General features: G+C 44.5%; 1 protein-coding gene across 2 annotated transcripts in view; it reads left to right on the top strand.

The window, feature by feature from the left end:
• Window positions 1-23,826, top strand: part of TMEM192 (transmembrane protein 192) — a 357,863-nt gene that overhangs the window by 138,986 nt on the left and 195,051 nt on the right. For both annotated transcript variants that reach the window (XM_069243904.1, XM_069243895.1), the window contains exon 4: window positions 9,026-9,160. In XM_069243904.1, the coding sequence (XP_069100005.1) occupies window positions 9,026-9,160 (135 nt within the window). The remainder of the gene's footprint in view (window positions 1-9,025; window positions 9,161-23,826) is intronic.

Here is a 23,826-nt window from a genome sequence, read left to right as displayed (position 1 = left end):
AAGGGGAGGGTGTTCCAGGTCTTGCTGGCAAGGTAGGAGAAGGATCTGCCACCAGTGGTCACTCTTCGGGTGCGAGGAATGGTGGCGAGGGTGAGGTTGGCTGAGCGGAGCTGGCGGTTCAGAGTGTAGAAAGTGAGTCGTCTGTTGAGGTAGGCTGGACCAGTGTTGTGGAGTGCCTTGTGTGCGTGGGTGAGGAGCTTGAAGGTTATCCTTTTGTTGACGGGGAGCCAGTGTAGGTCTTTCAGGTGGGGAGTGATGTGGCTGTGGCGGGGTACGTCGAGGATCAGGCGTGCGGAGGTGTTTTGTATACGTTGCAGTCGTTTGAGGAGTTTGGCCAGGGTTCCCGGGTAGAGGGCGTTTCCGTAGTCAAGTCTGCTACTGACGAAGGCCTGGGTGACTTCTTCTTGTTTCTGTGGGGATCCACCTGTAGATCTTGCGGAGCATGCAGACGGTGTTGAAGCAGGAGGAGGAGATGGCGTTGACTTGCTTGGTCATGGAGAGTGTTGAGTCGAGGATGACGCCCAGGTTGCGTGTGTGGTCGGGGGGTGTTGGGGCTGCTCCCAATGTGGTCGGCCACCAGGAGTCGTCCCAGGCTGAGAGGTTGGCGCCGAGGATGAGGACCTCCATCTTATCCGAGTTCAGCTTCAGTCTGCTGCTGTTCATCCATTCAGCGACGGCCTTCATTCCTTCGTGGAGGTTGGATTTGGCGGTGAGGGGGTCCTTGTTGAGGTAGAGGATCAGTTGGGTGTGGTCAGCGTAGGAGATGATGTTGAGTTCGTGCAGCCGGGCGACATGGGCGAGCGGGGCCATGTAGACGTTGAATAGTGTTGGGCTGAGGGACGATCCTTTGGGTACGCTGCAGATGAGCTTGGAGGCTTCGGCTCGGAATGGGGGGAGGTGGACGCTCTGGGTTTTGCCAGAGGAGAAGGAGGTGGTCCATTCCAGAGCTTTGTCCCGGATCCCTGCATTGTGGAGGTGTGCACGTAGGTTGCGATGACAAAGTGTCGAAGGAGGCAGAGAGGCCCAGGAGGATGAGGGGCGCGGTTTCACTGTTGTCAAGCAGGGCCCTGATGTCATCGGTGGCGACGACCAGGGCAGTTTCGGTACTGTGGTTGCTGCAGAACCCTGACTGGGATGGGTCCAGGATGTTTTTCTCTTCGAGGTAGTGGGTCAGTTGTCTGCTCACGATCTTCTCAATGACCTTAGCCCGCAACGGGAGCAGGGAGATGGGCCAGAAATTCTTGAGGTCTCTCGGGTCCGGGAAGGTGTTTGTTCCATATGGATTGAAGTGGTGTTTCTGAAGAATATAAACACACTTTCCACAATAGGTGCACTGTGTGAGATTTTTTAGGAGGGAAGTCATCTCTACTTTTTTGTTTACAGATAATAGGAAGCAAGTAACTTCAGAGGATATTTGCCTGTTTTTGTGACAGACTGTGGTGAAGCATATTTGCACCTTCTTGTACAATCCTCAATGGAATTGCCAAATTGAGAGAGCTAAAAGATTAATAAAAGGAAAAATGGAGTTGGCTATGAGTCTGATCAAAATGTAGAGGAGGCCGTAAAAGTTATGTTGTTAGTACACTGTGAATCTAATAACAGATAAATCGCCCTTTGAAGTGATGAGAGAAAATTATTGAGGAACCAAGTTGGTACCAGCGTAGATGTGTGACCTGAGTTTGGGTAGTAGAGAGAATACCTACTAGGCTAACAGATGCATTAGACATAGAATTGGTTAGGAGATTGGGTCAAGATCAAATCAGACAAAGTGGGTCAAGGATTGTCAAAATGCAAAGTTCTTTATAGAATTAGTGGTGTATGTGGAAACTGGGTTAAGTTGGGATATGGGCAGAGGTGGAATTTAGGAAAAGTGGGCTTTTACCAGAAGGTGGTTTACACGGAATCGTTGAGGAAGAGGATAAAGGATGCAGTGGTGGCTTTTTGTGTCTTGTACTGACTTTTGTACCAATGGAAGGGGAGAAGTCCTGGCATTGAAACTGAACTGCCTAGTGCTAGAGGAGTTGAAGAGGATGCCACTCCTGCGGTTGGGGTGGCACCGGTAGTCCGACTAACCAGTCCAGGCCTAGGAGACCTCCGGGTTGGTTTGAGAATTTTGTTTGAGGCAGATGTTGACCATTGTGCCTTGTTTGTTTTGTTTATTCTGTGTTGGTTCTTATTGTTTTCCTGTTATGTCTCTGTGCTGTGTTGCATGACGTTGTGTTGTCTAGTGGAAATGTGCTTGTCTTGGTTAGGGTTTCTCTACCAGCGCTGATCTTTGTGTTTGGTGTTCCATTGAGTACTTATTCTGGTTTCAGTTTTGTTTATATGAAGAAAAGTGGACGCGTTGTAACTTTATCTTTAAGGAATGATTCGCCCACTTTTATCTCAGAGTATGTTGTCATCTGGTTCTGATCCTATTTACGTTAGAATCTTTGTAAGGTCAGTTATGCTGTGGTGCCTAACCTGTTTGGATGTCAGAGGATCGTTACCAATAACAACTACTTCTACAACAAGAGAAACAAATCTCCAAAGTATTTAATGTACTTCCCATACCTAGACAAAGCTGCAGTTGGTGCATGAAAAATTCAGTTTGACACGCACCATGTTAAATGCAAACGTCAATCAGGGAAACCTGGCCCCCAGCCAGAAAACAGGCCCAAGACTCCTATGTGATTGTTTTATTTTTAACATCGTCTTGACAGTGTTGAAATAAAACAGGGGAATTTACTGTGGCTGAAGAGGCGGAGCAACACTGACACTGTGCAGATTCATATTACAAGTAGATAGGAAGTTAGGCTCATATTTAAAAACAACATAAGCTCTGTGTGGTCCTCCATTTGTATACGTGTCAGCGACAGTCGTCTTTTAACGTGCCAGAGGCTTAATGAATGTGGGTATAAAATACTTGGCTAACAAAAACAGATTCTCTATAGAGAGCCACGTAGAACGCGTGCATTAACTCCCAGCTACAGCACAATGAGAACAGCCAGTAGGGGGAGCTCTCGTGATATAAGCAGGCTTGGCGAGTGGCAAAATAAGTACAAGTTTTTCTTACTCAGTGCGTCCTTGTGTCTCTTAGAATAAGGGGTGAACGAGCTGACTGACACGCACATTGGCGCTGCAGGGTGACGTCGCTATAAATAAGTTTCCCAATCGCAATAGGGTACGGGTGGTCACGTTCTTGGTTTTTCTTGGGTTTATACACAAGTGACCGTGTTATATCAGCAGTTTACGTTTTGGAAATTGTCAGACGGAGAGGAAAAGAATAGTTTACATTTTGTGGACTGAGATGGAGAGGAGAAAGAAGAAAATGACCGTTCCCGCCGGTGTAGTGTCTGTGCAAAGGGTATAGCACGTAGGCGTGCGTGTTCTTTGCTGTTGTCTCTGTGGGTTTATCTCGCTCCACTCTCTTCACTCGCCCCCACTGTTCATTGTGACCCATTCGTTATAGGTGGAGCCCACCGGTATTTATCTGTGGGGCCCGTCACTTCTGCATGTATACTCATCGTGTTTTGAACAAGAGAGCGAGGCAGAAATGGGTTGTGGGGTAGGGGCACATACATACTCAACACTTACCTATCTACATTCACACTAACTCACACCCATACATAAACAAGCACATACATATACACCCACCATTCACAAGCTTATACACACGCATACACCCATTCACAGCCCTAATTCACATACATTCATGCATACGTACATGCACCAAGCATTTAAAAAAAAAAAAAACTTACCAGGCCGCAGCTGTGATCTTGGGTGGCAGGAGGGAAGCCTCTGACGTTCCTGTTGGGTTTGGACTGCCGCCTCCTCTCACTGGCCGACCGTAGAGAGGAGGTGGCAGTCCCTTACTCGTCACAATGGGATGTGGTCAGTGACAGTTGCTGTTTCTGCTGTGACAAGTCATCACTGATAGACATTTGGCCCAGGGAACTTCATGGCTTAAAACTTAAGTGTCCAGGTCTGAGTCCGTCCCCTTGTCATGAGAAAGAAGACCTCTAAGCGCTTTACCAGGCTGATGAGACCCCCACCCCCACCCACAGGGCTGTGAAATCCCCAGCCTGGCAAACTTCAGCTCAGACAGCAAGCCACTTGCGCATTATCGCATGTACAGCTCCTGGCTGCCTGGCATGAATGTGAAGCATGTCTGTCAGGCTGACCTATCTGCAAAAAGTGGGGAGCAGGGCCCCTACGTCCTAAAGGATGTACCTATCTTGTGGTGATGGATGAAAGAGGCATCAGGGTAATCATCTTTGGACAGCCTTGGTGTTCGGCAACCCAGACAATCAACAGCGCTGGCTGCAGGCTTCTGAGAAACTTTGGGCACTGGAACATATTTTTTTTTTCAAATTGAACACTAATTACCCCTTTCAGCTTTCTTTCAAATGCAAATCAACTCTATTTGGCATGAGAAGTTAAATGAGTGTTGTAAAAATTCATATAATATGTTCAATATCACCAGCAGCAAGGTTTGTATTTTGACACAGAAATGTGCATTAATTATGGCCCTCATTTTGACCCTGGCGGTCCGAAGACCGCCAGGGCTGCGGTGAAGACCACCACAATGAGTGTGGCGGGCTGGCCTATGCCAACCTGCCACATCCCTGCTTGTACCGCCAGGGCAGTTGGACAGCTGGGCCTGAGATCAGCATCCCCGACCCAGCGGTCCACTGAAGACCGGCGGCGACATCATGAGTCGGCTTTCCGCCAGGGTTTCTCGTGGCTAGCACCACCATGGAAACCCTGGCAGAAAGGCTACCAGTGACAGGAAATTTCTTTCCTGTCACCAACAGACTCCTCCAACCCCCCCCTGCAATCCCAATACCACCCACCCCTCCCTTCCATACCAGCATCCCCAACCCCCTTCCAGAACAGCACCCCCACTTCCAGAACTATACCCCCACCCCCTTCCAGAACAGCACCCCCTTCCCCGCATACACGCAAACACACACCCACACACACCCCGCATAATCATTCACCAACACTTACATACATCTATACACTCATTCACACAAGCATTCCAACACGCACTCAATTCAACAATCATACACGTATTCAAACACCCATACACACATGCATACACCCATTCACACATGCAGACAACACCCCCGCACACACAACACCCCCCTCCCCTGTCGGACGATCGACTTACCTTGTCCGGCGAGGTGGTCATCCGGCAGGGAACGGGAACAAGTGCTTCCACTGCCGGCAGCACCACACCATCAGGACACCGCCAGGCTGTATTACAGGTCGTAATACAGCGGTCAGAGTCCTTTTGGCAGGGTGGGGCTATGGTGGAACCTCCCCAGCGCTTTCGACTGCCAGCATGTCTACTGGAAAATTTCCAACCAAATTGTGGCGGAAATCCTTCAGTACTTGTAATATGGTGGTCGGAAGACCGCCAGCACTGGTGGTATTCTGGCACCCGTTGCTTCGGCGGTCTTGTGTAAAGACCGCTGAAGTCAGAATGAGGGCCTATATTTGGATAAACATGCTTGTAATTACAGTTCCTGTCTTTTCCAATGGCAGGATGTAACATAACTAACTCTCAGCTATGTCGACCAATTCTTTATGCTCAGTAGTTTCATAAACAGTTTTTCGGTTTCATATTTATTGATCTTTTTTTTCTGCCTTCTCGAAATCCAGCTGTACAGGTACAATCAATCAAAGCAGTGATCACTGAAATTTGTGATTTCCTAATCGCTAAACCCTAGTAATTCCAAATTATGCTTTAATCCTACACGGAAAGTAAATGCAACCTCAAACGCTTCAAAAATTGCATGTATTGCTAATTACTAACTGTTCACTAACACAAATGGAAAAATAAGTCCTGCAAAACGAACGCAGGAGATGCAAAGTGGCAATGATGTGGCAGGAATTCTCAGCTGTATTTGATACATTGTTTCACTCACTCTATCCTGTTTGAAAGGGTGGTGGGATTAGTGGTCTTGTGTTCCCTTCTTTTAGAATGGGAATTCCCATCTGATCCATGAAAGTCTAACTTGTGAATGAAGATAACAGCAAATTGCCAGTGTCACCTTATTCATGTTATTCTGCACGCCCACACCTAAAACAAATACCCTCTCAACTCCCTCATCCATGGCCCTAAAAAGAGCATTATCCAACTTCAGTGCACTGTCTCCTCTCCCTTCTTTGGTAGTTATTAAAACTAATGAATACATGGTTGCCCTCGGCAATAATGAGTTTGTCTGCTGGCATAAGGTATTTGGAAAATGTTCATTGGAAGAAAGAGAAAAACATCTGAATGCCAGTTCAGTGAGGGATTGTCATTGCTAATGGCTGAATAGGGCAAGGGCTGACAATGAAAGTACACTCTGGCATATATATGCTTGGTTGAACAAAGTGAAACCCAAGAGAACAGAAGCACATCAGATGTCTTAAGGTGAGCAGCAATATTGTGCCATGCTAGAAATAGACATGATGTTTAAGAGGTGAGTTCATCTAACAAACAGCTGGAGTCCCTTAAGGCTGCTCATACTTTTTTGGGCTATGATAGCTAAAAGCTGGTGGGGAGAGCTCCATGGTTTCCAAATGTTGCAGGTCATAGGAAAGCATGTCAGTGTTGTGTCCATTTCTCTCTCACATCAGTGTTACATCATTCAGCACAAGCAATGGTACTCATCAAAATAGACCGAAGAGTCTTTGAAATGTACATATCAGCATAGCTGTGCACCCGAAGTACTTCCTGAACAATGCAGCCACATGACGGCCTAGTAACCTGGATGCCCTTTGCTACATACAAAGCATGGAAGTGCACGGTTTCCTCTACTCCTAGGCTATTTCATTCTTCCTTCTCTACATCAGTCTTGCAGTGCTTCCTGGACAAATGGAGTGAACTGTACCATGTAGAGGATGTAATTTTCAATGACATTGTCTCCTCCATTCATCTGTATCCTTCCTCTACTGAAGCATGCACAGAAGCATCTCTTAAACATCAGCCACCCCATTGATGATCTTATTGTTCTAAGTTAGTTCTATCCATGTTTGCAATTTGTTCCCTCACCGGTGTTCAAGTCACAACTTCTTCCCAGTACATCAAATGTCAGTGGTTGTCTGTGGTGACATCCTGGCTGACTTAGCTGGGGCCCGTCTCTGTACTAGGTACCTCTTCATTTGTGTCACTGTGCTGCTGTGTTCTACCTGGGCATAGCGCCACATGCAGATGGCATCCCACGTGGCTTTCCAAAGAGCCCTCTGCTTTTGTCCAAAATAGTAGACACAATTTGCCTGCTCTCCCCGGTCTGCTTCTGATGGCCTCCAAAGGTGCAGCCACTTGACGGCTTGTGCTTCTGGAGCTGGTGTCACTGGTAGTGTCCTATGTGTCAGTGGTAGACACTTGCTGTTTTCCTTAAATCCTTGTAACAAGTAGCATTGTTTGTGTGCTGTTTGTGAATGCAGTAAGAAGCAGTTGTTGCAGGTTAGGGCCCTGGAATGTCAGGGGCATCTGTAGGTGCTAGGGCCAAAGTTTCTTGAGCTGTTTTTCTCATAGTGCTTCTGACAGCTTTTTATGGCACAGATGTATACACATGTAGTTTTGTTTAGACTTTCTGGTGGTGTGTATAGGTATCACAGCTTGTACTATGTGTGGTTGGTTGGTGGTAGATTAGTCTGTTGTATAGGTATCACAGCTTGTACTATGTGTGGTTGGTTGGTGGTAGATTAGTCTGTTGTGTGGCCCTTTTTCTCCACCTGATAAATGAGTTCCATGTTGCTTCTGGTGGCTTTTGTACTGTCAGCCCTTCTTTACCCTGGATGATTGTCAGATTTTGCATTCATGTTTGTTGATGCTTACTTAAGATAGTATGTGTGTTGTGTGAATGGAATGTTACCTTAGCACTTAACTGCTGTTCTGTTCATTGGTTTCCTGCGCAGCTGTGCATGTCTTTGGGGAAGGACCTTGATTTTAGTGTGGGTATGGTTTGTGGCAGTACTGCTGTGTTGTGCGTGTATTGCCAGCTGCAGTTTCTCCTGTTTATTTTGTTTTTGCATTCTGAGTGTATCTGGTTATGTTAAGGTGCCAGGGCTCATAAATACTTTTGTGTGGATTTGCGTACAGCTTTAATACGTATTTTCAGGGTAAAAATGTTCACCTGTAGCCTAAAGACATTTTGTCCGCAGAGCTTTGGGTGTGGGATACTGTTTGTTGAAGGTAATCTTTGCCGTTACTTAATAATCACTGACCTCTAATTTTCTGATGTTTTTCATTTTTCTGAATCTTGGTTGTTAATGATGGGTGGAGTAAGATGCATTGACAGTCTGCTGCAGGACCTGCCCTTTCTCTGTTTCCACTAGTGTTTTTTCCATATGATCCCATTATGATCTTATGACCTCCAAGCGAACATCTTCCTTAGTAGACTCTTAATTAGAGTGGAGTAACTGGACAGATCTTAAAGGGACTTTTTCCACCCCACACAATAGGAACCCATCACCCACCTAAGTAACCTGCCCCGTTGTGATCACGAATCGTGTCTCAGGGTCGTGTAAGTAGTTCAGTGCGCCTTTGCACGCTCTCTAGTTTTGTGGTACTAAACACAGTTCTGTACTTACACAGACTGCAGGGCTGTTGTCCCCATGCAGAGCTCAACAAAAGTATGGTGAGTTTCGCTCTGCTGTTTACCTGACTTCACTTCTACATAATAGAATTGTCAAGACATCCCATTAAATATTTGTGTAGTAGTTGTGATGGCTGATTGTCCTGTGGTGGTTTTGTAATGTGGAATGTACACAACGTATTATGCTGCATGGATGGACGTATTGTGGGATGACGTGCTTAGTTTAGAAAGTTCTTTAATGCTTCGATTATTTATTTGGCAGTATTTACCTTTTTCTGTTATTTGTATCTTTCTGGCTTTCATTCTAGTTTCTCGTTGTCCTAATCTGTTTCCATTCCTCTCACTCGTCGGTCTGTACAGTCGAAAGTTCTGCCTGGTAACTAGCAGTGGACTTGTGCGCAGCAGTTAACGGGGCCCCGTCTTCACTGTAGGTTCTTTTGTTGTTCCAGGGAACGCCGCGCTGCTGCTGATTTTGTCCACGCAGTTGTCCTTCGTCCTGGAGCGTTCCCTCTACATCTACTTCATCCTGGGAGTGCTGGGCCTGGAACTGCTGGTGACCCTGCTCTGTATCTCCGTTTACACAGGTGAGCAAGCCCCATTGTCTCGTCGCCGGTGTCGCCTCCGCACTGTGCCCTTCACTCACTTGTTTCCCCCGCCCGGCGAGCCTAGCTGAGTCCCGGGGTGGGGGGAGGGGTGTTTCCTTGAAGCCACCCTGAATGCAAACCACCTTCCACAAGGCAGGGCGCGATGCCGTAACGTAACACACCTCTTTGCAGAATCTGATTTTTGGTGGGTGGGTTGGGGGGGTTCTTAGTGTTTCATAAATCTGACAGATATTTATTGGTCTTGGGCTGAATGGGTCTCTGTCTCTTTGAAGCTTTTGGGGATCTTTGGAGGTTTAGGCATGATCCCGACCCCTATGCGACGCAGAGGCCTGTGTAACGTCCCTGGAAAGGAGGTTTCCGCTTCTCGCACAACCGACTGGAGTACGTGTACATGCACTCGACAGGAAATATTTTACTGCAGTCCGGTATCATGTTGGTGTTTGCTCGGAACTCTAAAACATTTTACTGCCAGCCGGGGCTGGAAGGCACCGAGGTTGTACTACGTGGTTGGGTTTTATCGACTAGGTTAATGAGCGTTATACCTTTCTTTGAAGCGGCATAGTGGAATTAGCCTCATCTGGACGCCGGTTGTAAACAGCCCTCAAATATTTGCAAGGATATCTAGAATGTAAACTCTTAAAATGCTCGCCCCATCTGCCTTTCCCTCGCCCCAGATAGCATTTATTGGCGCTTCTTTATCTCCGAGGACAAGGTCGCCTCTTTTACCCTCTTATTGTTCACAGGTTTCGTGTGTGCCCTCTTAATTGGCTGTGGCCCCATGTCATCTTAATTTCTCACACTATTGAGCGGCTCTGACGGTTTCAGGGGAAGTTTGTTTGTTTACTTATTATTGTTACAGCTCAACCATGATTCCCCGGGTCCATCTAAGCGTTTACAAATGATTCAATTGGATAAAGTAGTAGTTGGGTGGTAACAGCGAGACAAGCAGGGTGTATGTGAGTACTGGTGCCATAGATATTGTGCAAGCGAAGAGTGTTCTGTTGTTACTCTGGATCTATGCAGTGCTAGAAGGAATATGTCAGAAAGACCATGAGAATGGCTGAGGCACATTCACCATCACACATGACTGTTTTTTAGTCTTTGACGATGAAGGAAGGTTTCCCCATAGAGAGTCAGCATCCATCCATTACTTTGTGGATTCGACTGCTATTTCAAATGATTCTATTCTGTGAACAAAGAGTGAAGATATGGGGGCTTATGATGGGTGTTTGCTGGTTGATGAGTTAGGAGTGAAGTTGAGTGTGCCCCTGACCATTTTTTAAATTCATGGAGCCAATACACAGTGCAGTCCAGTGCAACCTATTTCCATACCCACCTTCCTGTGCCCTGTTACTTACCTACATAATAGAAAGCATTGTGCTGCACAGCACCAAAAATAGGCTGGAGTGATGTTATTGACAACTTAAAAAGCCAGACATATGCTTGTGTTTTCTAGAACCAACAAGATGGCTCTAATAAGTCGATGTTGACTCCACCCATCTGGTGGGATCTGGAGGTCACAAATTCAAATTCCAGCAAGGCCGACTCAGCCTTATATCTTTCCGATGTCGCTAAAATGAGTGCCATTACACTAAGCAATTGAAATAGCTGTCATTTACAAAAAGTGTAGTATAAAGCAACATATAATGAGCACATTATTGTAATTAATTGTCATGCATTCCAGTAACACTTAATTTTTTTTTTAAAGTGGATTATGTACACAATTATTCTTGCAGATCATCCATCACTATTCATGTGATACTCATCTTTGCAACCAGATCCTGCCCTCCATCCAAATCTTAATGGAGAACTACATCAACCTGAATGTTTCTTCGAGAAGTTGTTTTGATAGATCAGCTTCCATTTCATCACACTACAACTGCTACCTCAAACATGAACAGGTTGACCTCGGGCTCCCATTCTTCAGATCCTCTTCCCTCAGGGGCACAAGATTTCAGATAGGGAGAGCCTTTTCCCTCGAACACACTGCCTTAAAACCTAAAGGCCACCCTCAAACTTTTCACCATCCAAAAACTCTTTAAAACCTGACTTTGTGAAAGCGTTTGACTATGATCCGAATAGCACTATCTCTCTGTTTCATACCCCACCATGTTATTTGGTTCCTTGTGGGTTTTGTGATACATTTTCAACACTGTTTCTTAAAAATATTTCATAAATGGGGTTGTGAAAGTTCAACAAATTATTTATAGGTCTCCGTCCGACGGTGGAATCTCCCGATGGGGAAGTTTTGAGAAAATTTTTAAAAAAATGTATGTAATGAAAAATACATATTCCAAATATTTTTATGTTAAATAATATTGCAAATTCATTTTATACATTTACTTTAAATGTAGATCAAAATTGAAAAAAAATGTGACTTCATCATTGAATTAAATTTGAATTAAAACTTTCGTTAAGGATATTGTTAGAAATAGGCTCTTTAGTTCGCAGCAGAATGCACCCTGTCCAAGTAGGGACCACATTCCTAGTCAGGGTAAGTCAGATACACACCCTAAATTAACCTGTGGTCACCCTCTGGTACTTCAGTGCAGAGCGGGCAGGCTTAACTTAGGAGGCATTGTATAAAGTATTTGTGCAACACTTAAAAACAATAAAACAGTGAAAGCACCACACAAAAGAAATACACACCTGGTTAGAAAAATACATCTTAATTTAATGAACGATAAAAGACCAAACCAGCGAAAAGTAGTAGTCGAGATATGAATTTTTAAAGAACATCTGCAATCATAGTGCTTAGAGACTTACAGTGCCAACCGGGGCTCTCTGGTTGCGCTAGACCAGGGTCAATCCAGAATTTCAGGTGCACTGTGAGGGAGCGCGGGCTGCTACAGTGATTAACCTTGTCCCGCTGAAACAGTACCTTGTGTGGAGAGTTGCGCGGATGTCGAAGAACTGATACGTGGTGAGGGGAGACAATGCAAAGGCGTTGAATTGGTTCCGATCCGCGCAGTCCGAGATGCATCGTCAAGCTGCGCAGTTTTTGGTGGGATGTCCTTGAGGTGCCACGTCAAACCCTTCACAGTGAGGGTGATGCGTAGTCGTCGAGCCGTGCAGCCGGCGATGCATTGGATATAAGGGCGATGCATCGATTCTGAGCTATGCAGTGGTTTCTGCTATGTCCTTGTCCTGAGTGGCAGTGGCGTTGCATCGAGAAGAGATGTAGCGTACCTGATCAGCTCAGTGACAACGACTCGTGGATTTCTGTAGTGGACAGCTGCAGAACCCACTTTCAATGGTCCATGACTTTATTGGCGCTACTTCAAAAAGTAGGACTCACTGTTGGTAGAGTCCAGGAGCTATAGCAGAGTTGAATGAAGTCTTTGATGTCCTTGAGACATCAGAACAGGAGGCAAGCCCTTGTCGTCGCTTTGGTTCTGGGGATGACGTGGGTCCAGTCCTTCTCATCCAGGCAAGGAGGGCAGCAGGTCAGCAAAGGCAAGAAAACAGTCATTCCAGGTCAGTAGTCCAGCAGAGTAGCTGTCCCAGTAGCAGCACAGCAGTCCTTCTCCCTGGCAGAATATCCAGAGGTCCAGAAGTGTACTGATTTGGTAGGGTCTTATACCCAGTGGTGCCTTTGAAGTGTGGGTAACTTAAGAGAGGTGCTTCAAAGTGCACAAATGTCCTCCATTTCCTGCCTTGGCTACAGATACACTTCAGGGGGGTAAGCAGCTCTTTGTGTAAGGGTAGGCACAGCCTTGTTCAAGTGCAAGTGTTAGCTGCTTCCTCCCATCCTGCCCAGGATGGCCCATCAGGATGTGAATAGCAAATGAGGCACATCTCTGCTCCCTTTGTTGTGACTTGTCTAGAGGGATTGCACAAAGCTCAGCTGTCACATAAACCAGACGTGCATTGAAGGCAGGCAGAAGTTACATTGGGCATAAGAGCAGATAAATGCCAACTTTCTAAAAGTGGCTTTTTTAAAGTTGTAATCATAAATCCAACTTTACCATTAAGGATGATTTATTATTACAAGTCCATAGGTACAAAACACAATAGTCCTACCCCTTTTCAATCAGGAATTACACTTAATAATTGTATCAAGGAATCCCCAATGTTATCATCTGAGAGGGGTAGGCCTCACAGCAGTGAAAACCAAATGTGGGAGTTTTTCATTACCAGGACATGTAAAACTGAAAAGTATATGTTCTGCCTTTTACTTACACCGCAGCATGCCCTATGAGCTATCTATGGCCTACCTTAGGGGTGTCTCATGTGTAATAAAAGGGAAGTTTAAGGCTTGGCAAGAGGTTTTAAATGCAAAATCGTCATGGCAGTGAAACAGCACATACAGGCTCTGCACTGGCAGGCCCGAGACATGTTTAAAGGGGTGCTTAAGTCAGTGACACAATCAGTACTGTGGGTCCACTTGTAGCATTTAATTTACATGCCCTGGGCACATATAGTGCACTTTACTCAGGGCTTATAAGTAAATATGCCAATTGTGGATACACCAATGATACCTTGTTTTAGGGGAGTGAGCACATGCACTTTAGCATTGTTTAGCAGTGGTAAAGTGCCCAGAATCCTAAGGCAGAAAAACAAATTCAGCAAAAAGTGAGAGGAAAAAGGCAAACCATTTGGGGACTCCCCAGAGAGGGTCATTTCCATCAGAAATAGATTAAATTAAACTTATTTTTCTGATGTTTAAATAAAAAAAAATTAAAAAATCCCACCTTAAGAAAACAACATAAATATTGTGCATTAATAATTTTTGAAAGTGATGTAATTAATTACAATTCATGTAACTATTTTTTATTAAAATGTATTGGGCACACTTTATTAAACCCAACATAGATTATTACAATATTTTATATTCAAATAACCTACTATCTTTTATATTAATATATATATGTATATACCTTCACACACACACACACGTGTGTATATATATATATATGTGTGTGTGTGTGTGTGTGTGTGTGTGTGTATATATATATGTATATATATATATATATATATATATATATATTCAATGGCATGTGTAGCTGCAGATAAACATGCTGTGCATTAGTCCACCATCTAGTGTTGGACTCTGAGTGTTACAAGTTGTTTTTCTTCGAAGAAGTGTTTTCGAGTCACGGGATCGATTGACGACTCCTCTTCAGCTCCATTGCGCATGGGCATCGACTCCATTGTTAGATTGTTTTCTTTCCCCCGTCGGGTTCGGACGTGTTTCCTCTCGCTCCGAGATTTCGATTCGGAAAACTTTGTAAAACTCTCTTTTCATCGGTATTGTATCAATCGGGTTCATATTCTTCCATCGACACAGTAGTACCGTCGGGAAAACAACTTTGTTCGCTCTTCGGGGCGCGCATGCCCGACTCGGGCCTATTCGGGCCGACCGCGTGGAAAGCCTTGTGGATCAGACTCCATTCCAATTCTGTCCTCAGTGTCATGCGAAGTACCCGTACACAGACCAGCATCTGGTTTGCAACCTCTGCCTTTCCCCAGACCATCAGGAAGAAAACTGCGAGGCCTGTCGATCCGATTGAAAAAGACTCTCAGAGACCGAAGAGAAAGAAGGCTCAAAATGCAGTCGAAGAGCGGGCAATATCTCGAAGAATTGATGCAGACAGCAGTCTCAGTTTGAGATTCAGAGTCGGAGCAGGAATCAGAGGAAGACAGATCAGTCACAGCAGGACAACATGTGAGTAAGTCTGCCCCTGCACCCTCACAAAAGAAAAAACAAAAGGCCTTGGGTACGCCACTGCCGGAAGGCCATGGCTCAGCCTGAGAAAAGACTGTCGGTGACCGATCTCCCAGTTCGGCACCGAAAAAGGCCACTCCTCCAAAAACCTCGGAGACAACAAAAAGCTCAGTTTCCGACTCCAGTAGACATCAATTTTTGGAGTCGAAAATAAGAAAGCCAGTTTCAGAGCCGAAAGCTTTGTCCTCCTCATCTTTTTTGATCCCGAAAAAAGCACGCGTCAGAGCCGAAAATACCAACATACACAGACGAACATGGACTTTCGAAAAGACTTAAAGAAAGCCACAAACTCTCTAAAGAGGAGTTAGAGGTAGAACCAATTCTGGAAATTATGGATGAAAGGCAATCCAGGATCCACATCCATAAAGAAACAGGGAGAATTTTTACAGCACCTCCTTTAAAAACAAAGAGGAAGCTAGCTTTTCAGGAGGAATTGGACACTATGCGGCCTCCAGCTAAAGTGCCAAGGCAGAAGGAGAAACCACCACCTGCTCAGTCTTCTCCTCCTCATTCTCCCCACCTACCTACCTCTCCTCCCATCAGCCCTACACCAATGCATTCACCCACTCATTCATATGACTTACAACAGGACATTGTTGATCCATGGGATCTTTATGACCCTGATCCCATTCCAAGTAATGATCCAGACAGCTACCCTTCTAAACCATTGCCACCTGAGAATAGTACTGTCTATAACCAGGTCATAGCTAGGGCTGCAGAATATCATGGGGTTACCATGCATACATACCCAATAGAAGATGATTTTTTATTCAACACACTATCCTCAACTCATTCTAGGTACCAATGCCTCCCAATGCTCCCAGGCATGGTAAAACATGCAGATCAGATCTTTAACGAACTAGTAAAGGCACGCATTATAACACCTAGAATAGAGAAGAAATACAAAGCTGAACCTTCTGACCCTGATTATATCATCCATCAGGTACCGCTAGATTCTGTTGTAGTTAGCGCTGCCAGAAACAGGGAAAACAGTCAGTCCTCAGGAGATGCACCCCCTCCTGATAAAGAAAGCAGGAAAGTCAATGCTGTAGGGAAAAGAGTTGCATCCCAGGCAGCAAACCAGTGGAGGATAGCCAACTCGCAAGCACTATTAGCTCGTTATGGCAGAGCCCATTGGGACGATATGCAGTATATAATACAGTATCTTTCCAAAGAACACCAAAAAAGGGCACAACAGGTAGTGGAGGAAGGGCAAGCCATTACAAACAACTAGATAAGATCTGCCCTAGGTGCAGCAGATAACGCTGCTAGGAGTGTAAACACAACAGTCACTATACGTAGACATGCATGGCTCCGATCTTCTGGATTCAAACCAGAAATACAGCAGGCTGTGTTAATCATGCCTTTTGACAAAAAACATTTTTTTGGGCCAGAGGTAGGCACAGCGATCAAAAAATTACGAAAAGACTCTGACACAGCAAAAGCAATGGGTGCACTTTACCCTGCACCATATAGGGGGTCATTTAGTAAACCTCAGTTTTGAGGTGGTTTCAGAACACAGCCCTCAGAGGCATCAACCTCTCAGACAAAACCAGCCTACCAGCCACAGTACTAACGTGGTCGTTTTAGAAGCACATATAGAGGACAATACCCCAGAAATAAGGGAAAGTTCCAGGCCTCTAAGCAGCCTGCACAACACCCAAAACAGTGACTTCCCTCATTCCCTTCCACTCCATACCTCACCTGTGGGGGGAAGATTACCGCAGACAACTGGGTACTATCAATTATCCGCAATGGCTATTGCCTAGAATTGATAAACACTCCTCCAAATATTCCACCAAGGTTACACAAACTATCCACAGAACACACAATTGTGTTACAAGAAGAGTTCCAATCTCTATTACTCAAACAAGCAATAGAATTGGTTCCACAGTGTCAGATAGAAACAGGAGTTTACTCACTATACTTTCTGATTCCCAAAAAAGATGGCACCCTCAGGCCAATATTAGACCTCAGGCCCATCAATCTTTACATCCTGTCTGAACATTTTTACATGGCAACTTTACAGGATGTCATCCCACTACTACAAAAACAAGATTTCATGACAACCTTGGACTCAAGGATGAGTATTTTCACATACCCATCCATCCTGCACACAGAAAATACCTCCGGTTTGTCATTCAGGGAAAACACTACCAATTAAAAGTGTTACCCTTTGGAATAACAACAGCGCCAAGGGTATTCACAGAGTGCTTGGCAGTAGTCGTAGCCTACCTAAGAAGATAACATATACATGTCTTTCCATATCTAGACGATTGGCTAATAAAATCAAGCAGTCATACACTGTGCCAAACACATACGCATTATGTAATACAAACCTTACCCACACTAGGTTTCTCAATAAACTACCAAAAATCACACTTTCAGTCAGCACAAATATAACCGTATATGGGTGCAATACTAAATACTCGACAAGCTCTAGGATATCCAGATACACAAAGGATACAAGCTTTCCAAAATCTAATCCCACAAATACAACCAAATCAATAATACACTGTCAGATTTGTCATGAAAATTCTAGGAATGATAGCATCCTGTATTGCAATTGTTCCACACACAAGACTAAACATGCGGCCCTTACAACAGTGCCTTGCACAGCAATGGTCACAGGCAGACGGTCAACTCCAAGATCTAGTGTTGATAGACCGCCAAACATGTATGTCCCTGCAGTGGTGGAATTCCACAAATCTAAACAAGGGGCGGTCATTTCAAGACCCGGTGCCTCAGACCATAATTACAACAGATGCATCAATCAATGATTGGTTGGGGAGCTCACCTAAACAATTACAACATTCAAGGGCAATGGGAAGTCAGACACAAACAGCTACTCACAAACCACTTGGAGTTATTAGTTGTCTTTCTAGCACTCAAAGCTTTTCAACCTCTTCTCACACAGAAGAATGTTCTTATCAGAACAGACAACATGACAACCATGCATTATCTCAACAAACAGGGAGGGACACATTCATCCCAACTGTCCCTTCTAGCCCAGAAGATTTGGAAATGGACAATCCACATCCAAATTCATCTATTGTCACAATACATTCCGGGGATAGACATTCAGTTGCCAAACATCCTCAGCAGAAATCACCAACAAACTCACGAATGGGAGATTCATCCTCAAGTACTTCAAAAATACTTTCAGAAGTGGGGAACACCAAACATAGACCTGTTTGCAACAAGCAAAAACACAAAATGGCAAAACTTCGCATCCAGACACCCACATCCCCTATCCAAGGGCAATGCTCTATGGATCAATTGGTCAGGGATATGTGCAAACGCTTTTCCCCCCTCTCCCACTCCTTCCGTTTCTAGTCAACAAGTTGTGTCAAACTTCACTCAACATGATACTCATAGCACCAACGTGGGCACGTCAGCCGTGGTACACATTATTAGATCTATCGGTTTTACCACACTCAAAACTCCCATCCAGACCGGATCTGTTGACACAAAACAAGGGTCATTTCAGAGATCCAAATCCCAAGACACTCAATCTAGCAATTTGGCTCCTGAGGTCATAGTTTGGATATTTACAATTCCCATCAGAATGTATGGGAGTTATTAAGCCAGCAAGAAAACCCACTACTAGACAATGCTATGCAAACAAATGGAAACCATTTGTATATTACTGTCAATCTAAAAATATAGACCCTCTTACAGCATCAATACAACATATTGTATGTTATTTACTTCATTTACAAAAATCAAATTTAGCATTTTTTAAAAATAAAAATACATCTTACTGCAATCTCAGCATATTTACAAAATATAAAACATAGCTCTTTATTTAGAGTTCTTGTCATTAAAGCTTTCATGGAAGGCTTAAAACTCATCATTCTACCCAAAATACCACCAGTTACTTCTTGGAATCTAAATACAGAGCTTACAAGATTTATGGGACCACCATTTGAGCCTATGCGCTCATGCCAACTTCAATTTCTAACATGGAAGGTTGCCTTCCTAGTGGCAATTACTTCTTTAAGAAGAGTAAGTGAAATACAAGCCTTAACTCTTGAAGAACCTTTCTTCCAAGTACACAAACATAAGGTTGTACTAAGAACAAATTCAACATTTCTACCAAAAGTTGTATCACCATTTCATATAAATCAAACAGTGGAACTGCCAGTCTTCTTCCCGCAGCCAGATTCTGTGGCAGAAAGAGCTCTACATACATTAGACATCAAAAGAGCATTAATGTGCTATATAGACAGAACTAAACCATTTAGAAAGACTAAACAACTATTTGTAGCTTTCCAAAAAACACATACAGGCAATCCTATATCAAAACAAGGTTTAGCACAATGGATTGTAAGGTGCATCCACACATGCTATATTAAAGCAAAAACACAGCTTTTAGTCACTCCCAAAGCACATTCTACACGGAAAAAAGGTGCAACAATGGCTTTTTTAGGGAATATACCAATGGCTGAAATATGTAAAGCAGCTACATGGTCAACACCACATACATTCACTAAAAACTACCGTGTAGACATATCACGACAACAAGCCACAGTAGGTCAATCTGTTCTAAGAACATTATTTCAAACAACTTCAACTCCTACAGGCTAACCACCGCAAATTTATGGGAGGACAAACTGCTTTGTAGTCTATGCACAGCATGTGTATCTGCAGCTACACATGCCATCGAACAGAAAATGTCACTCACCCAGTATACATCTGTTCGTGGCATGTTCTGCTGCAGATTCACATGCACCCTCCCTCCTCCCCGGAAGCCTCTAGTCGTTTAAGTTACAAACATTTGTACATATGTATATACATTTACATTTGCATGGACATCTCTTACTTTATACCTATATACTCTATCACTCCTTCTTTTACCCTCTGCAGGAAAACAATCTAACAATGGAGTCGATGCCCATGCGCAATGGAACCGAAGAGGAGGAGTCACTCGATCCCGTGACTCAAACACTTCTGCGAAGAAAAACAACTTGTAACTCTCCGAGCCCAACACTAGATGGTGGACTAATGCACAGAATGTGAATCTGCAGCAGAACATGCCACGAACAGATGTACACTGGGTAACATAGCAGGACCTCCTAAGGATGATGGTGCTGAATACTGTGGACAGTATCAGACGTGCAGACGGAGCTGCATTTCTTTTCATCACAGGCAGTGTTGCTTGTCTAGTTTTTGACAGTGGCTTTCTTTGTGCTGCAAGGCTATCTAAAGCTAAAGTGGTTGACTTTCACAAGAGATTATTTGCCTCCAGGTATGCAATGACTTTTGAGGATATTGTTTTCTAAAATGTCATATGTTAGGTCAGGAAGCTTTCTTAGTCAGAAAATGACTTTTTCAGAAGGGGATGTTTTTTTACAAATTCTGAAGGAGTTCATAAATTATCTTTAATGTTTGGAGAATTAGATTATGACTGTATAGAGATACATTTCGGGACTTTAAATTTTGGCATGCGTCTAGCAGGTTGTTAGTCATATTTAGGATGGAGCAATGGCTACTGTATGATGGAGAGAAATCATAGTTTGTGGGTAATAGCATGGTGAAAACAATTAATACTAATGTGAGGTATTTTGAGTTTCCGATTTTGAGAGTTTTGTAATTTTTCCGATGTCATGGATGAGGTGGATAGGGGCATGACCACTGATGTAGGCGAAGAAAGGTTTAGTGTGGGTATGTGATCTGCTCATTAGTCTTGTAATAGGAGAATGGATGCTGGAAGTCTACATGGAGATGTCCGCCTTTTAGAAGACTCTCCATCCAGACCGTCCAGCAAATGCAGACTAATTTTTCCTTGTCCTGTTAGTGCTTATTCTTAGAAAATAAGTTCTTTGTTTAAATCACATGCAAGGTAATACTGAAGATAATATCAAAGAAGGCATTAAATTATACTTGGTGGTGACTGATCATGGCGAAACAGTCTAAACTGTTCCTGTTCGGCAGCCTTATAGGTACTCCTTAAGCAACCATTTTTGGTCAGTCTCAGTAGTTCTTCCTTTTAGAGGTGTTAGGATATGATAAGTCTCTGGGGTAGGCCAGCCAGGTTGTGGGCCAGTAGTTTTAATAAGAAGGATGGAGACCTGGAAACATTTGGAAATTCCATTTGGGCCTTGTTAGCAAAGCAATGCTGATTAGGTCTTCATGAGCTCTGCCATTTGATGGATGGTAGAAGTGAGGGTGCAGTGTCTGTTATTTATGGTGAGGACGTTTCTAGGCAGAGCCTTACTGTTTGTCTTTCTCTGATTACTGCAGTAGGAAAGTAATGGCAGCCAGGTGCTGAGAACTCATACTAAGTTGATTGTGTGCACATTTGTGATATTCCTGCTTAGAGTCATCACTTTGCACAAAGACTGTATCTGAAGAGCATCCTGGAAATTACAATTGAAAGATTGTTAACATTAACAAATTCTGAAGCTTGAGACTGTGAATCAACATTACATGTCTAAAAAATGTATAGAAAAGTGGGATCCAAACTACCCCACTTTTTTCCAGTTCAGCGTCCTTCCTTATAAATGAAGGAAGTGCTCTGCAGAGTACTTAAAGGACTGCTGTGTGACCAGGGCTTGTGTCTGCATGATGGCCAGTCTCCCATAGGTGAGCGGACATCACCTTTAGTCTGCAACTCTCTAGAGAAGGTGGGGGTCTGCCTAAGCTCCTAAAAGCTTGCCTACTAGAGAAGTAAAAAAGAGTTCTTGACCGCGCAGAGGAAGAGGTTGTCCTGCAGTGTAGGGCACCCTGATGTAGCTAACTGCTGTAACAAAACAAAGCCAGTAGTGACCCAAAGACTTCATGATCCCCCAGTCCACTGGTGCAGCTCTTATCACGAGCGGCATAAAGAAGCGTTCATCAAGCCGTCATCATGTGGCCAATGTTCCCAGCATCAAGCCTGAGGGCCTAGCGCAAACGGTGGGGGCCACTTCTGAGAGGAGGTGCTGCATCGACCTAAAGGGCTGTAAGTGCTGAATATGAGCATCTGCTTGCATCAGCCTTAAAGGCCACTACTGATGAAGGTGAATGCCCACCTGCATTAGCCAGAACCGCTGACAAACCTCCAAACCATGTTGCTCAGTACCCATGATCATAAAAGGAGCTAGACCTCTGTCTGTGATCTCCCACCCAAGCCCGAAGCTCAAGAGAGTGAAGATATGGATCACACTCAGCCGGGCCTCAGATTCACAAGTGTCACTGAGCAGGTATCTCAGGACTGAATTTACATGGACTGAGACTGGACTTCACGCGAGCAGATGGAAACTGTTGCTGCCAAGGCTAATCTTTGCCATCCCAGATTTATTGAGATAACTGACTTACAGGCCAGTCTTTGTGCTAATTACTAGTGACCTGCCCCTCACCTGTGTCTGTACTAATATATTTGCCTCCATTGCACTTGGTAGAGCATCGGTGGAGGGCAGCACAGCGATATTCACATTAGATCCCATAGAGGCTGTCCAATCATGTGACTGAACTACCTTTCGAATCTGTACTCTTCTGTAAGGCTGTGTGATTAAAGTACCTTAACTTAACAAACCAGCACTGGTTTGGATAATACATTATTGTGCCTGTTGGTTGACTGTTGTGCTTTGAGGTCTTGCTCCCTTACACCACAGGCAGCCCTGAGAAGCCTGTGATTTCTCTGCCTCATTACCTTGAGTGTCAGATGTGGAAAGGGTTGTACTTGTCTAGGTTTGCAGAGCTGTAGTCGCCATGGGTCTCATGACAAGAGTGGCTAAAGACCTCAGCCACTGTGGTTGAAGTCCAGCAGCCCATTGTGCCCTGTGGCCCTCAAACAGGGTCTGACGATCTTTATTCAGGAAGGCCATTCCCTTTGCAGATGAATTCATTCATTCGGTACTTGTTGCTAGTGACTCCTGGCTGTGTCTTTCATGTAAGCTGATTTATCCGCTGTTTGCCCTAAATGAAAATGGTGCAACCAAAGAATGCTTGTTGGCCTGAGGTCTGCAGCACTCGGGGTCTGTGTTATGGAGTCTACTAAGTTGGTGGCTTATCAGTGGGCTTTGCAGATGATTCTGGTGCCAGTATTCCAGAATCAGTGTGTAAAGGCACAAAATGGCTCTCAGACATAGAACTTGGGAACAGCCAGTTGCCGTTGAGAAATTGCGTGTTCGTAGAGCCCTCTGGTCCTGTGGCTTGGACGAAAAAAAGCTATAGACAATAAACTGGGGGTTCAAAGTCGAATATCTTGAAAATAGTGCAAGTGGAGTGCTTGAGTGCTGGCTATGTCCTTCAGGAGGGAGCAGATAAGTTGTATGTTGTCAGTGTAGAAGATGATAATTCCATTGGATTGCACAATGTTGGTGAGCAGGTCCATGTAGACATTAAATATGTGGGTCTAAATGATGATCCCTGGGAGACTCCACCGATCAGCTTGGTGGATGTGGAGGTTGTATGAGGATTGTGTGGAAGACAGTATCGAAAACTGGAGATAGTCAAGGCGGATACAAGCTTTTGTGTGCCTGGGCCCGGATAGTCGTGATGTCATTAATGGCGGTTATGAAGGTGGTTTTGGAGCTGAGGTTCGGTCCGCAGCCTAATTGTGAAGGGTCCAGGAGGTGGTTATTGTTCAGGTAATATGCTAGTCTCTTCTTGATGATGTCTCCAAGACCTCCACTTTGTCGGTAAGCAGAGAGATGGGTCTGTAGTTAGCTGGTGAGGACAGGTCTTCTGTGGGCTTCTTCAGTAGTGGCAGGAGGGTGGCGTGGTTTCCATTGGCCCGAGAAGGTACCAGTGTTAAGGGAGTTGTTCAGAATCGTGGTGAGGGTAGTGCAAATGGTCTTGAGTCCTCTTGTGAAGGCAATGTGCAGACAAGGGTCCAACGGTGCTCCAGAGTGGATGGATTCCACTGTAGTGGCGGTTTCCATGTGGGTGGTGGTGAACCAGCATGTCAGGGTGGTTTCTGGGATGCTGT

The sequence above is a fragment of the Pleurodeles waltl genome, chromosome 1_2 (genome assembly GCF_031143425.1).
Source record: "Pleurodeles waltl isolate 20211129_DDA chromosome 1_2, aPleWal1.hap1.20221129, whole genome shotgun sequence".
Taxonomy (NCBI): domain Eukaryota; kingdom Metazoa; phylum Chordata; class Amphibia; order Caudata; family Salamandridae; genus Pleurodeles; species Pleurodeles waltl.
Note: the sequence above shows the minus strand (reverse complement) of the source record. Positions and strands in the feature narration are given on the sequence as shown.